The sequence below is a fragment of the Saccopteryx leptura genome, chromosome 3 (assembly GCF_036850995.1).
Source record: "Saccopteryx leptura isolate mSacLep1 chromosome 3, mSacLep1_pri_phased_curated, whole genome shotgun sequence".
In the NCBI taxonomy this organism is placed as follows: Eukaryota; Metazoa; Chordata; class Mammalia; order Chiroptera; family Emballonuridae; genus Saccopteryx; species Saccopteryx leptura.
The window spans coordinates 323,004,169-323,021,299 of NC_089505.1; the positions used below are offsets into that span (position 1 = coordinate 323,004,169).

At 33.8% G+C, this 17,131-nt stretch overlaps 1 protein-coding gene across 4 annotated transcripts in view; it reads right to left on the reverse strand.

Annotated features, from left to right (window-relative positions):
* SNTG1 (syntrophin gamma 1) overlaps window positions 1-17,131 on the reverse strand; it is a 587,020-nt gene that overhangs the window by 150,172 nt on the left and 419,717 nt on the right. For all 4 annotated transcript variants that reach the window (XM_066379071.1, XM_066379069.1, XM_066379070.1 and 1 more), the window contains one exon: window positions 11,783-11,912. In XM_066379071.1, the coding sequence (XP_066235168.1) occupies window positions 11,783-11,912 (130 nt within the window). The remainder of the gene's footprint in view (window positions 1-11,782; window positions 11,913-17,131) is intronic.

The window sequence follows — 17,131 nt, forward strand, 5'->3', positions numbered from 1 at the left end:
GCAACTGAAAACTCAAAATGATTTCTTGCATAATTCCCTCACAGTCCTTTATTTCCCTACTTAGCACTTTTCAGTTATGCCTTCTCTTTCCTGCTATGCCTGTTACTTGTTGAGTCTGTGTCTCTTATGGGATGCTCAGTATTCTGTAATGGACATTTAGAGGTTAAAATATTTTCTTAGTCTTGTTTTCTTGGAAGTAGAGCCTGAGAAAAAAATTGCACATGTTAAATTTTTATTGAGGAAGGACATTTAATCTCAAGGAAACAAGACTGAAATGTAAAAGTAAGTGAGGCAGGACAGCAGACAGCAAATATAAGGTGATAAGTTGCATAAGTCACTTAAAACACTGTTGGCTGTTCAGTCAAGTTACCTAAGTCACTGTGCTGGCCATAGCTTTTCAATGAGACACTTTGGTTTTTCAGTCAAGTGTGCTATGTCTACAGCAGGGGTCCCCAAACTTTTTACACAGGGGGCCAGTTCACTGTCCCTCAGACCATGGGAGGGCCGGACTATAAAAAAAACTATGAACAAATCCCTATGCACACTGCACATATCTTATTTTAAAGTAAAAAAACAAAACGGAACAAATACAATATTTAAAATAAAGAACAAGTAAATTTAAATCAACAAACTGACCAGTATTTCAATGGGAACTATGAGCCTGCTTTTAGTTAATGAGATGGTCAATGTGCTCCTCTCACTGACCACCAATGAAAGAGGTGCCCCTTCCAGAAGTGTGGCAGGGGGCCGGATAAATGGCCTCCGGGGGCCGCATGCAGCTGCGGGCCGTAGTTTGGGGACCCCTGGTCTACAGTATGCAATCACTGCATTTCCAAATAGTTCATTTATTGAGGAATAGAAAGTGACTTGTTACCTAGCTTCTTTTTGCCTTTTCTCTTAATGAACAATATATTACCGATGAGGAATTAATTACTTTATATTCCTTTTGAATTACACATAGTCCTGACAGAGATTATGGGCCCGGTGGGATCAGCTCTTGTCCATATAGACAAAGTGAAAATCATGTTGAAGTTCCCCTCTGGGAATACGGGTGGCAGAAGGGGAATGTGTGTCAAGGTAAGTCCACCTGTACAGTTCCTGTAGCTTTCAGACTGTTGACACATTAAGAACTGGAATCTTTCTGGCCAGGAAAAAAAAATGAGGCCTAATGGGGGAAGAGGGATAGGTGAGGCAAGAATCATTCTGTTAATATCAAAGGAGATGTTTTAGGTTGTGCAAATAAATATCAGCTAATATTTTCTTTCTTTCTTTTTTTTTTTTTTTGTATTTTTCTGAAGCTAGAAACAGGGCGAGACAGTCAGACAGACTCCCACATGCGCCCGACTGGGATCCACCCGGCATGCTCACCAGGGGGCAACGCTCTGTCCACCGGGGGTGATGCTCTGCCCCTCCGGGGCGTTGCTCTGTTGCAACCAGAGCCACTCTAGCGCCTGGGGCAGAGGCCAAGGAGCCATCCCCAGCGCCCGGGCCATCTTTGCTCCAATGGAGCCTCGGCTGTGAGAGGGGAAGAGAGAGACAGAGAGGAAGGAGAGGAGGAGGAGTGGAGAAGCAGATGGGCACTTCTCCTGTGTGCCCTGGCTGGGAATCGAACCCGGGACTTCTGCACGCCAGGCCGATGCTCTACCACTGAGCCAACCGGCTAGGGTAGCTAATATTTTCTAATATCAAAAAAAATTAAAAATGTTTTTAACTTTTAGTAAGTAGTTTACCAAAGGACAAAGTAGGTTAATTGATTTATTGAAATGTCTCCTGACATAAAATGTCAAAAGAAACTCTAATTGTGTAAAATGCAAATATATTATTGTGAAAAATATACATATAATTACCAAAATTTCTCTTAATTTTATTCTGTTCTAAGTTACTGACTCTGAAGTGGTTTGCTTTTACTCTCTGCTACCTATTTTTGTTTGAGAACTGCATGTCTGACAAATACTTTTTTCTGACAAATTTTTATATAAAGAAAAACAGTGTGGAAAACAACAACAAGCTATCACTAAAAAAGTTCATTTAAGGACTCAGACATGTTAGCTGCTATAAAGGGGAGGGGGTATATTTAACACCTATGCATGCCAGAACTACATGCTAGAGATCATAGTCTTTAGTTCATTTTCAGTAAATCTCCTTTCAGTTAGGTTTCGTTTTTTCATGACTTTCAATTCACTTACAAGATTTGTCAAGTCTTTTCAATGTGGCAGTTATAATAAAAGTTTTTCTTTTTAGCTTTCCACAACCAACATATTTATAGAAAAATATTACATTTGTTCCACATGCAAATAAATGTCTTTTATCCACTATTTCAGATCTCCATATAAGTATGTGTATAACCTCCCCCAATTTATTTTATTTCTGAAGATAAATGAGTAAAATATGAGGATAGATAAAATATCTAATGAGTAAACTCAAAAGAAGGATTAAATTTGTTTGTGTTTTTGTGTGTATGTATAGGTGTGTGAATTATGAAGGACTCTGATGATCCCACAAAAATGCATATTTCTATGCATTTTCTTTAGGATTAATATATCTTTAGTATTAAGCAATGTGGTGTAGACTGTTGTTTATCTGAATCAAAAGTTATTCACAATTTTCTTTATAACATCCTACTGTAAACACTAAAGAATATAGAGATTAGCCAATTTCATTGCGCTCGGCCCCCTCCTGCTGGAACTGTCATGGGACTGAGTTCAGAAGAATGAGGGGTGAGAATTACTCAGTTCACTAAAGGGTTTTTAGGGAATTTTCACTTTGGTTGATTAAGGGAAGATATACTGTATAGGGGGTGCTATTTATTTCTATTCCCTTTCTTTCTTACTCTTAACACTAAAGTGATGTTCAGAAGTATTGCAGCCCTTGTGTGGCCATGAGGTAGCAAACATAAGGTAAGAGTCAACAATGTGAATAGATGAAAGATGGGTCCTTGGTGGCTTCACAGAACCACTCAAAGGAAGCCAAAAAATGCTACTATCCAGATTCCTTGTCAGTTATAAACAAAATCTAATTATTTCATTAATTCTTAATTTTTCTCTTAATTGTCATTGAAAACATTCTTAATTGATACACACATTTGGAGGAGAGAGTCTATTCCCTTTCACATAATAAAATATAAATGATATATTTTGAGAATCTGACTTATTACAATTATATATTCTCACTTAAGAGAACATTAATTTCAATGAACCTTTAAGGAAAGAGAAGCATTAAATTATCTATCATCTATCTATCTGTCTATCTATCTATCTATCTATCTATCTATCTATCATCATCATCTATTCACACATAGTACATTTCAAGTAACACATTCTATTCTAATACAGGAAATGCATGCATAGGATATACATAGAAAATTTAGAATATCAGAGATTATTTTAGTGTTGTAGTAGGAAAGAATGATGAGAAAAGTGGGGTTCATGAAACACTAGATGAAAGATAGCTTTGCATCTTATCTGCTTCCTCTGTCTCTTTTAAAGATGAGGAGACTGAGGTGCACATGTCTGGTTTGCCAAAAATCATAGCTGCTTAATGGTCTAGTCACTAATAGACACTTTTATAACTCACTATGCCCAGATTTATTAACATTCTGTTACCTAAAGAACTATTTTTCAAAATTTCAAATGATAATTTGACCAAACAAAATTGTGCAATCTCACAATAAATAAATCAACACTTCCTTTTATTGATGTTTTAATGATTAATTTAGAATGCAACTGGAGAGATGGAAAAAGCAAATGTTAGAGCATCATTTATGGTCCAGAATGTTTAAATGCTCTCTTGATTTCTTCCTCACAATGACTGAATCAATTTAGTGCCTGTTTATGATGAGGAATATGAATCCCATAACTAGTAAATAGAGAATTTAGGACTTCATACTAAGTCTGATGACACCAATGCTGGCACTTTTCCATATTCAAAAAATACCTCTGCAAAAGTGTCAGTCTCAATTCTTTTTGACTCCTCAAACAATACAGCGTTTTAAGTCATATTTCTTTCTAATTTCAGGTCTAGCATATATATATAAATACAGCTTACTCATCATTGCTTATATTCCCAACTCAGTCATACATATCTAGGTATTTTTCTATTACTTTAGTTGTCAATTAGTATAATTTTTTTCTATGTCTTGAGTGAGTGTGTTTGTGTGTGAATAATTGTGTAATTTAATCAATTAATATCACCAATATTCTGGAGTTACATGAGATTATCCTCAAAGAGAGTTGAGGAATGAGTTTTGTTGACTTTCTAAAATCTAACCTCTTCTTAATGACTTTTGTTATTCTAATTACATCATCATTTTCATTCAATCTTGGTAGTAAGTTATTTGGTATTAATAATTTTATATTTTCAAGTTGTTTTAAGAATATATCTAGACCCTCCTTATTTGGCAAGGCTTTAAATTACCAATTTGGAGATATATTTCCATTAAAAATATTAAAAGCTTCAGGTTGGCATAATAATAGCATACAGTTAACATTCTCTTATTTTATTAAAGATGAACATAAAATAAAAGAGACTTCTATTATAATTCTTATTTCATAAGAAAATGAACATTTAGCACCACAGATGCAGAAAGAATGTACATGAAATTAAAATTCTGTTCTTAAAAAATAAAAATTTATAAAAAATTCACTATTTTGACCTAATCATTTTTACTGTACTCACGATCTGTAACAATTTTCATATTAAATAAAATTCATTGTTGTGATTAAGTCTATTAATTTTTCTCTTGTACAGAAACATACTATTAACTCTGCATAAAATCTTTCCCCACCAATTCACCTATTTTTCTCATTGTTTATATATAAATTTTAGAAAACTGTTCTTACGTTTCTGAATAGGTACAGATATAGCCTCTTATAACACTTTTTTATGTTATCCATAAAAATTGTAATTTCACATTTAATTGTGTGTTTACTTAGTTAATGCCTCCTTTTATCATTAAACTATTTGCTCCATGAGGGTAAAGTATATCCATTTTTGCTCAAAGTTATAGTGTCAACCCATAGCACAATGATACTGTAGGCCTTCAAAAATATTTATTAAATAAAAAAGTGTATTAATAAATCATGGAGCTGACAATTATCTCAAAATATATTCATATCTAATGTAAAACATATGCATACATACTTTTATATTATATACACATATATACACACTTATGCATATTTTTAAATATATTTTTTATTTATTCATTTTGGAGAGGAGAGAGAGAGGGATAGAGAGAAAGAGAAAGAGAGAGAAGAGGGGAGAGCAAGAAGCATCAACTCAGAGTTGAACTGAGTTGAACTGAGCAAGAAGCAAGCCCAGGGTTTTGAACTGGCGACCTCAGCGTTTCCAGGTTGACGCTTTATCTGCTGTGTCACCAAAGGTCAGGCTATGCATATTTTTAAATAAACCTTTTATTTTGATAGTTTTAGATTTACAGAAAAACTTAAAAAATGGCAAATTCTATATATGACACATCCAGTTTTCCCTATTATTAGTATCTATATTTAATTACCATACAAGATTTGTTAAAATTACTGAACCAAGAGCAATACATTATTATTAACCAAATCTGTGCTCTATTAAGATTTCTGCAAGTGTATATACTATTCTTTTTTTTTTTTTTGTCTTTTTCTGAAGTCAGAAGCGGGGAGGCAGAGAGACAGACTCCTGAATGCGCCCAACCGTGATCCACCTGGCATGCCCGCTAGAGGGCAATGCTCTGCCCATCTGGGGCACTTGTTCTGCTGCAACTGGAGCCATTCTAGTGCCTGAGGCAGAGGCCACAGAGCCATCCTCAGTGCCAGGGCCAACTTTAATCCAGTGGAGCCTTGGATGTGTGACAGGAAAAGAGAGATAGAGAGAAAGGAGAGAGGGAGGGGTGGAGAAGCAGATGGGTGCTTCTCCTCTGTGCCCTAGCTGGGAATCAAACCCAGGACCTCCACATGCTGGGCTGATGTTCTATCACTGAACCAACCAGCCAAGGTTATAATATTCTGTTCAGTTTCAGAATCTCATTCAGGATACCATATCATTTAATCACCATCTCTACTTAGATTACTTTTGGTTTTTGAAGTTTTTCAGACTTACCTTGTTATTCACGGCATCATTTTTGAGGTTTATTGGTCAAGCATTCTGTAGAATCTTCATCAATTGGAATTTTTTTTGATGCTTTTCTCATGAGACCACAAAATTTGTAGAAGATCACAGTGGTAAAGTAATATTTTTACTACATCATATCAAGGTACCTACTGTCAACATGACTATTACTAAGTTATGTTTAATTAGGTGGCTTCATAATAAAGTCACACTTATTAACTTGATCTGTCATGGTGCAGTGGATAAAGCATTGACCTGGAAATCTGAGGGTGCTGGTTCAAACTCTGGGCTTGTCCCGTCAAGGCATATACGACAAGCAATCAATGAACAACTAAAGTGAAGAAACTATGAGTTGATACTTCTCGCTCCCCCCCTTCTCGGTAAAGTCAATAAATTTAAAAAATATATTAAAAAAATAATAAAGTTACACTTCTTTCTTATTTTTAGTCTGTTCTCTGAAATTCACTATAGACATTAAGAAACATTAAGAAAAAATATCTTTAGTACTCTCATATTTTTTTTATTAATTTACTATCATCCTCAACATTTTACTTGCATCTACTATAGAGCATAATTCTCAAAAACAAAAAACAAAAAAACAGACTCTCACATGTGCCTGACCGGGATCCACCCAGCAAGCCTGGTAGGAAGCAATGCTCTGCCCATCTGGGACATTGCTCTATTGCAACCAGAGCCATTCTAGTGCCTGAGGCAGAGGCCATGGAACCATCCTCAGTGCCCAGGCCAACTTTGCTCTTGTGGAGCCTTGGCTGCAGGAGGGAGAGAGAGAGGTAAAGAGAAAGGAGAGGGGGAGGGGTGGAGAAGCAGATGGGCACTTCTATTGTGTGCCTTGATCAGGAATTGAACCCGGGACATCCACATGCTGGGTTGATGCTCTACCACTGAGACAACTGGCCAGGGCTGCCTCTATTATTTAATTGCATTTGTTTTCCCTATTTAATGAATTAAACTTTGATAATTATGAAGCAACTATCTCTATCTTATATTAACATATTTGCCATAAAGTCTACTTTACCTGATATTTACTTGTCTGAGCAAATGTACAACAGTGTAAGGGGTTAAACTCACAAAGAAACTGACTTTCTGAAAAAATCAAGACAGGAGCTCCTGGGCAACCAGAGAAAGTCAGGAGTATCTTACAGAGAAGTCATTAGGAGAAAAAGATACCTAATTCCATGTGTGAACTGAAGAAAGTTCTGGGCTAACTCCCAAGCAGTATAGAATAAAGACTGAAAATTCAACTAATATTAAAGACACTGTCAAAGAAGATAAAACAGAACCCAATGTTTAAATCTAAGCTTGTTATTTAACTGCTGTATTGGTATTAGTAGTAGGCCAAAAATGTGACCGCCCCCCCCCCCCACCCAAATACCCACATCAAATCTCTGAAATGTGCAAAAGTTTTATTTGAAAAAAGTGTCTTTGCAAATGTAATTAAGTTAAGGATCTTGGGGTGAGATCATCCTGGATTATCTACTTGAGAGGGTCCTAAATTCAAACACCAAGGTTCCTGTAAGAGACATATAAAAAAGACTAGACACCTGGAACAAGAAGTTATGTGAATTAGGAGACAAAGATTATAACATTTTATCCAGAGACCACTAGAGCTAAAAAAAAAATGCTGACAACCATCAAAAGCTAGACGAGGAAAGAATGGATTCTTCCCTAGAGACTTTAAGCCCTGATGTTACCTTGATTTTGGATTTCTGGTTTGAAAATTGTGGGAGAAAAATTTTTGTTTGTTAATCGCTTTTATTTTCTTCTTTTCCAAATAAGAAGGGCGATAGAGAGACAGACACCTACAGGTGCCCCAAGGGGTATCCACCTGGCAATCCCCATCTGGGGCAATGTTCACAAATGAGCTATTTTTAGTGCCTGAGGCAGAGGCTTCTCAGAGCCATTCTCAGTGCCAGGGGTGATGTGCTTGAACCAACCAAACCATGGCTGCTGGAAAAAAAGAGAGAGAGAGGGAGAAAAAAGGGGGAGGGGGATGGATGGAGAAGCAGGTGGTTATTTCTCTTGTGTGCCCTGATTAGAATCTAATCCGGGACATCCACATGCCTGGCTGACACTCTACTACTGAGCCAACTGGCCAGGGTGAAATTTATGTTGTTTTATGCTACCAATTTTATTGTCATTTATAAAGCAGCTCTAAGAAACAAATATAGTTCCTTTTTGCTGTAATTCCAATACTTAATGACTTAACAAAACATTTTCTATATTATATTTTCTGTAGGTCAGCAATCCAGGTGTGGCTTAACTGGGTTCTGGATCCTTTCTTTCTGGGTTTCTCATAAGTCTATAATCAAGAGTCAATTAGAACCGTAGTCTCATCAGAGATTTTGACAGAGAAACAGCTGCTTCTGAGCTTACTATTCAGCCTCCACACAGCAGGCAAGTATTGCTAAGTGCATAGTATCATAAAGTGAAGATAATTGAAAACTCTATTAGCCTATCAAAATCTATCTACTGACCATATTCGTTCCATATAAAAAAACATTTACCCCTCCTAAGGTTACCAAGATTTTTATATTATTACATCAGCATATTTTAAGATCTTCAGTTATTTAATATAATTTGATAATAGAAATAAAAATTAATAAACTTTTATAGATATTTGAGCTTATAACTGATAAATAATGAGGGCCAGAAATAGTAACTTGAAGCAAGTACTTCTCTACATTTTATAAATTTTATTCTCTGCAGTTCATACATTTTGCCTTTATAAATATTTTCAAGTCCACTTTACTCAAAATAATGACACACCGCCTGACCTGTGGTAGCACAGTGGATAAAGCGTCGACCTAGAAATGCTGAGGTTGCCGGTTCAAAACCCTGGGCTTGTCTGGTCAAGGCACATATGGGAGTTGATGCTTCCTGCTCCTCCCCCTTCTCTCTCTCTCTCTCTCTCTCTCCTCTCTCTCCCTCTCTCTCTCCTTTCTAAAAAATGAATAAATAAAATAAAAATAAAAATTAAAAAAAATAATGACACATGCCCAATGGGAGTTGGTTTATGCTTTAGTTGGAACCCACTTAACTAAACCAGAGCTTCTGCCATTCCTCCTTTCCAATATGTAAGTGAATAATTTTTTTTTTTAATTAAATTTTTATTAATGGTAATGGGATGACATTAATAAATCAGGGTACATATATTCAAAGAAAACCTGTCTAGGTTATTTTGTCATTAAATTATGTTGCATACCCCTCGCCCAAAGTCAGATTGTCCTTCGCCACCCTCTATCTAGTTCTCTGTGCCCCTCCCCCTCCCCCTAACTCTCCCCCTGTCCTCCCTCCCCCCACCCCTGGTAACCACCACACTCTTGTCCATGTCTCTTAGTCTCATTTTTATGTTCCACCAATGTATGGAATCATGTAGTTCTTGTTTTTTTCTGATTTACTTATTTCACTCCTTATAATGTTATCAAGATCCCACCATTTTGCTGTAAATGATCTGATGTCATCGTTTCTTATGGCTGAGTAGTATTCCATAGTGTATATGTGCCACATCTTCTTTATCCAGTCTTCTATTGAAGGGCTTTTTGGTTGTTTCCATGTCTTGGCCACTGTGAACAGTGCTGCAATGAACATGGGGCTACATGTGTCTTCACGTATCAATGTTTCTGAGGTTTTGGGGTATATTCCCAGTAGAGGGATTGCTGGGTCATAAGGTAGTTCTATTTGCAGTTTTTTGAGGAACCACCATACTTTCCTCCATAATGGTTGTACTACTTTACAGTCCCACCAACAGTGAATGAGGGTTCCTTTTTCTCCACAGCCTCTCCAACATTTGCTATTACCCGTCTTGTTGATCATAGCTAATCTAACAGGGGTGAGGTGGTATCTCATTGTAGTTTTGATTTGCATTTCCCTAATAACTAATGAAGCTGAAGTGAATAATTTAAATAAAATGAATGGGCTCTGAGCAAGGGCGACTTTAAGACAGGTTCCAAGCATTTCCTTTTCTACTCTATACCATCTACTAAGTGCACTGTAAATATTTTGGAGCCACTTCAATAATGGTAAATATAAAATTAAAATGGGTTGGATTGAACATTTTAATCATCCACTGACATCTGGAAAAAGAAAATTTTAAATTAGCAACTACAACTATGTGGAATTTCAACATAAAACAGGTATGAGAATCTCCTTATTTCACAGAATTATTACTGCTGGAGTTAGTAAGTAAAGAGAATAAAAAATGGGTAGTGTATTATTCCAGTGATTCTAGTACTGGTTTATTTATTGCTTGTTGTTTCTTTTCTTTAGTTTTTATTTCTTTTCACTTTCTCCTCAGTCCTTCAATTGCTAAAACATAATATATTATAAAAATTTATATAAAATTATGATTTTAATATCTTACTTTTTATTTTAATTATTACTTAGACATATGTAAGTACATTTTATGTATATTATTTTAATAGTCTGATTTTATTTTTAACTTATTTTATAATTACTTTTTACTTGATTATTTTAAAATTATTTTTAGATTGAAATATTTTTAGATATTTATCTTTTTTTATTTTAGAGAAGACAAAGAGAAAAAGAGAGAGAGAGAGAGAGAGAGAGAGAGAGAAGGGGGAGGGGAGGAGCAGGAAGCATCAACTCCCATATGTGTCTTAACAGGGCAAGCCCAGGGTTTTGAACCAGCGACCTCAGCATTCCAGGTCAACGCTTGATCCACTGTGCCACCACAGGTTAGGTGATATTTATCTTAATATTTTTTTCTTTTATGCTTACTCATAACAGGTGCAAACATTTGAATCTAGAGAGTTATTTATGTAAAAAGAGTTCAGTATGTTCATTAGTTGGTAAAAACATTACATCGTTTTGCTTGACTTTCGTATTTTCCTTAGGATTTCTTAAATGTTCCAAGATGACATGGAAGAGTTGTGGAAAGAGGAGTATTAAGATATGGATAATATCTAATGTATGTTTTAAAATAATTAAGATAAAATAATTTAAATGCTATACATCAATACTCAATGAAGTAAGGTTTAGATTATATATTTTGTTAAACTATACTTCCCCTAACGTAAGGGGAAGAAAGGACTGACTTGGTTATTAATCAGTAGTGGTAATGAGAAGATAGTGATATTAAAGAGAAGGGTACATGAAAAGAAAAAAGGTTGGAATATAAAGGCAGAGAAAAATTAGAGAAGCCATTCCTAATAATAGAGATATGTTATTATTCCAATATGCAGTTACCACGAGGACATCTCTTGACTGTTCCTGTACCAGTGTAGTCTTAGGTAACATCTTCAGTCTGCATGCTAACTCTTTTACCCTTCCTCCAACCACTTCAAACTTTACTAGCTGTAATTTTAAGGCCACTGAAGAAAATTCAACAGTATTCTTGAAATGTATACTGTTTTAATGCTTTTACACACACACACAATAATTAATGAATGAATGTAGATGTTTATCAAGTTTCTGATGGAAATATTAATACTATGTGTGAAAGTATTCTTGAACTGATAAATTGAGCTACTCAGGATAAGGTGTTTTCTTTTGGGAAGTATTATAGAAAGTCTTCATAATAGATTTTCTTAGATGAGCATCAAATAGTTTATGCAAAGTTATATATTTGTGTGTATGTGTATTTTTTTTAAAAAAAATACCAAATTGAGAAATTCTATAGCCAGATATTACTTGAATCACTACTTACATTGTGTTTTGTGAGGTTTGAAATATTAGTTGCTATTGCTTGTAGCCAGTCAATACAGTCTTCAGCAGAGAGGCACTGAATGATCCCACTGCAGATCCCATCCACAGCAATGACTTGAAAAGCATTCTGCCTGTAGATGTGCCAGAACAAATGATATCAAAATGTCATCTCATTTATCTTTTTGTAACTTGAAATCAATCTGTTAAAAAAACTCTTCTTTTAAACAATATAAATATAGCTTCAAATTCAGATTTCCTTACTTAATATCTGTTTTTCAATGGAAGAATAAAGATAAACTAAGACAACATATAATTTTGACTTACTTGAAAGCATCTTGAGATTCAGGTAAATTTGGAGACACTTTGAGTTTTAAAATATATATTATTTAAAAGGAAGTACATCTAATATATTTTAGGATTATTTTCTCAGTTTACCATATCATTATACATATGAGTTTATTATTTTGGCTACCATCATCCCCCTTGACATTTTTTAATGAATCTTCTTATTTATAATTGACAGATCACATAAAAAGTACAAACATTAAATATCATGTAAAAAATCATTTGCTGTTGTAAGCTATAGAATTTTGTCAATTGTTAAATCACTTTCAATCTCAGTTTATTTATCTTCTCAAAAATGGTTTGGCCTGACCGGGCAGTGGTGCAGTGGATGGAGCGTCGGACTGAGATGCGGAGGACCCAGGTTTGAGACCCCAAGGTTGCCAGCTTGAACACAGGCTCATCTGGTTTGAGCAAAAGCTCACCAACTTGGACCCACAGTCGCTGGCTTGAGCAAGGGGTTACTTAGTCTGCTATAGTCCCCCTGTCAGGGCACATATGAGAGGGCAGTCAATGGACAACTAAGGTGCAACAACAAAAAACTGATGACTGATGCTTCTCATCTCTCCGCGTCCCTGTCTGTCTGTCCCTATCTGACTCTCACTCTGTAAAAAAAAAAAAAAAAAAAAAAAAAAAAAGAATAAATAAAATGTAAAAAATTGTAAAAAATTAAAAAAAAGAATTATATAAAAAAAAGACAGTTTGATATCTTCCTTTGCCATCTGTATACCTTTTCTTTAATTTTCTTGCTTTATTTCATTAGCCAGGACTCCCTGTATAATGTACAAAGGAGTGGAGAGAGGAGAAGTTCTTGTCTTGTTCTTTGAGGCATTTTAGTAGGGAACTTTCTAGTTTCTTAACATCAAGTTATAATGTCAGGTGTGATTCTTTTTGTAGATATTCTTTATCAAGCTGAGAAAGTTTTGCTTTATTTCATTTACTCAGAATATTTTTTTAATCATAAATGAGTGTTATATTTGTCAAATGCTTTTTTCTGCATATATTTATATAATTATGTGATACATCTTTTTTGAGTTGCTTTGATAGTTAACATCAATTAGTTTTTAATGTTGGACTATGTTTTTATAGCTGAGATAAATCATTTTTTGCAGTGGTATATATTTTTATATATTGTGGATTCAATTTGCTAAGATTGTTTAGAATTTTTGCATCTATGTTTAGGAGAGATATTGGTCTATATTTCTTGTTAATGTTGCTATAGCTGTTGTCTTTCCTGATAGTGTTTTTGTTTTGTTTTGGTATTAGGGTAATATTGGTCTCAAAAAATGAGTTAAAGTATTTACCCTGCTTCTATCCAGTGAAAGTGATTGTTGGGAAATAATATAATTTCTTCCTTAACGTTTTGGTAGAATTACCACTGGACCTAGTACTTTCTGTTTTAGAAGCTTATTAGTTATCAATTTATATTTTTAATAAACATAAATCTATTCAGCTTATCTATTTCCTATTGTGTGAGTTTTAGCAAATTTTATTTTTCAAGGAGTTAGTCTATTTCATCTAAGTTATCAAATGTAGGCATAGAGTTGTTCGTAGGTTTTCTTTATCTCTTTAAAACACAGAAGATTTGTAGTTAAATCTCTTATTTATTTCTGCTATCACAGATTTCTTTTTTCCTTTTTTTTTTCTTAGCCAGTCTGGAGGTTTATAAATTTTTATTAGTTTTTACAAAACAACAACAACAACAACAAAAAAAACACACAGCTTTTGATTTTCTCAAGTTTTATCTATTGTTACTTATTTTCAAATTCATTAATTCTGCTCTACTTCTTACTTATTTTTTTTACTTTGGATTTAATTTGCCCTTTTTTCTTAGTTTCCTAAAGTGGAAATGCAGATTATTGACTTGATTTCTCTTTATTCTTAATATAAATATATGCATAATACTATAAATTTCCCTCTAAGCACTGTTCTCACTACATCTCAAAATTTTTGATGTTTTTATTTTTATTTAGTTCAATATATATATTTATATATTTTTTATTGCACTTGAGGTTTCTTCTTTGAGACATGTTATGTAGAAAGGTATTATTGAATTCCCATTAATTTGGGATTTTCCAATTAATTTTCAGTTATTACTTTCTATTTTAGTTTTATTGTGTTCTAGATCAGACATGTATGATTTTTTTTCATTTTAAATCTTTTAAGTGTGCTTTATGGCTCAGAACTTGGTCTATCTTGATGAATGTTCTATTACATTGTATTTTAAAATTTACAGATTGGGCTGCTTAAATTACAGTCTGTTAAAAATACTTCTTTTATTATTTCTATCAAAATACAATTAAAAAACTTAAAATTTAAATCAGGTGTCTCCTATTTTATGATATTTTCTATAACCCATGTATTAGAAATTAATCTCCCCCATTTTAGTACTCCCAGATTTTCTATCCACTTATTGTAGTAATTGTATGTCTGCTATATACTATTCTTTCTTATTAAAATGCAAGTTCTATAATGAAGGGTCATGTATGCTAATTTTCATTGCTCATAATATTAGTACAGTGCTAGTGCTCTGAGTCTTAATTTGGAAGTTTAAAAATATCATTCTTGTTTTGTTTCAATAATCTCCTGTTTTTGTTAACTTGAGAACCAGTTGTCATTCAAGACAACTCTACCAGCAGACTTGAATTCTGACATTACTATTCTTTGATTATAACCATTTTCTTTTTATAATCACATAATTAACTTTCATGTTTAAAATTTTTTTACCCCTTTCAAATGCCTGGTTCATAAATCTATGTAGGATTATCTATTTCTCCCTAGAGTCCCTGTTCATCCATATCAGTTAGGATTTTCCCCTCAGTCTAGAATAGCCTGTCATTTTGACATCCAGTTGTTCCTACCTAGCCCTCAATAACTTTAATTTATATCTTTTTCTTCTTAATATACCAAGATTCCTTAGTAAAAGAAAAATTTATGAAAAAGAAGTCCCAATAAAATTGGTCTCTGGGAATCAGGTATTTATTTCATAAGTACTCTACTATCTTTCTACCCCATAGTAGCCAGCATTACATATCGCAGATTCTTTTGCTCAGCAACTAGTCATTTTACTTATCTCTTTCTGACTTAAAAATCCTATTCCTCATAACATATCTTTCATAATTTATCTGTCCTACTTAAATTCCTTAATCCTTCCATGTTTATGCCATTCTAGGAAGATAGCTTTGCCTTCCAACTTTTAAATATCTAGCCTTCAGCCCATAGAAGCACCGCATTGCATGCCTTTACTTTATTTTTGTCATAATTTATGGATTTTTAAAATACATGTTCTTTCATTTTATCAATCAAAAAATCTTTCATCTGACCTTAAAAAGTACAGGAATATGTTCTTTCAAAGGTTATTCTTCAGTGATTTTTAAAATTTTCCAGAGATACTCAAGTTCCAAGGACTTTTTCCTTCTTTGGCTATGGAAAATACTAAAGTATAATGAATAATCTCATAACCTTGAATAAGTATGTCACAAACTTGAGAAATAAACTGTAATAAATCTTTGACAACATAGTTTTCTTCAGTTTGTAAAACTTACTATAATTGATCTAGAGTTGTCAATAGAAAGTTTGAGCTTTTATAGAGAGAATTATATATCTGAGAGGGTTTATGGAACTTTTTTTTCCCTTAGCACCATAATACAAGTTTGTAAGAACAGGTTAAAATATATAATATAAAATACCAATATATATTATATAGTGGTATTTATTATATATAAAGATTGTGCTAGACAAAGGATCATTAGATGGTTCGTGGAATAGGTAAAATCAAGCAGGATCTTAATTTTATTAAATTAAATATCTTCCTTTTTAAATCACTGAAAGCACCTGGTTTATATGGAACACAGCTTTTGTAAACCTGTTGGCCAGTCTGTGAAAATGGAGCAAAGGCAAAAATTTAATCACTTTAGATTCAAATATGTAGAACCCATATGTAAAAATAGATCAATGAAATGGCAAGGGCAATGGCACAGAAAAGAGAAATATTCTATTTAACTTTAGTATTAAGTCCCTCCCCTTAATCAGTAACCATGACCATGATATGCCTTGAGTTTTATATTATTCTCTTTACTCCTTCAACACATTTATATATACAATATCACTACCATTATTTCCCCTTACTTACCACTAGAATTCTTCTTATAACAAACTATTTTTCAATTCAATTAGCACCAAAAATTATTCTACCAAACTCACTCCTAAATTAATCAGTTTCACAGCCTTTTTAGGATATCTTTTCTGTCATGGATATGATCAATCATTTCATTTTCTTTACAACCCTATTTGCAATACTGTCTTTAATACTGTAATATTAGTTCTCTTCTGTTTACCTCTTTTGTATTTCATACTCACTGTTTCAGTTTTGTCTTTTGATTCCCTAAAGCAGTGGTCCCCAACGTTTTTGGGGCCACAGACCGGTTAAATGTCAGAATATATTTTCATGGACTGGCCTTTAGGGTGGGACAGATAAATGTATCACATGACCGAGATAAGCGTTAAGAGTGAGTCTTAGATGGATGTAGCAGAGGGAATCTGATCATTTTTTAAAAATAAAACATTGCTACGACAATCAAAACAGCATGGTATTGGCAGAAAAATAGACACTCAGACCAATGGAACAGAATAGAAAGTTCAAAAATAAAACCACATATATATATAGTCAAATAATTTTCGATAAAGGGACCAATAACACACAGTGGAGAAAAAAAAAGCCTCTTCAACAAATGGTGCTGGGAAAACTGGAAAGTCACATGCAAAAGAATAAAACTAGACTACAGTTTATCCCCTTGTACTAAAATTAATTCAAAATGGATCAAAGACCTAAATATAAGACCTGAAACAATAAAGTACATAGAAGAAAACAGGTACTAAATTCATGGACCTTGGTTTTAAAGAGCATTTTATGAATTTGACTTCAAAGGCAAGAGAAGTGAAGGCAAAGATAAATGAATGGGACTATATCAGACTAAGAAGTTCTTGCTCAGCAAGAGAAACTGACAAC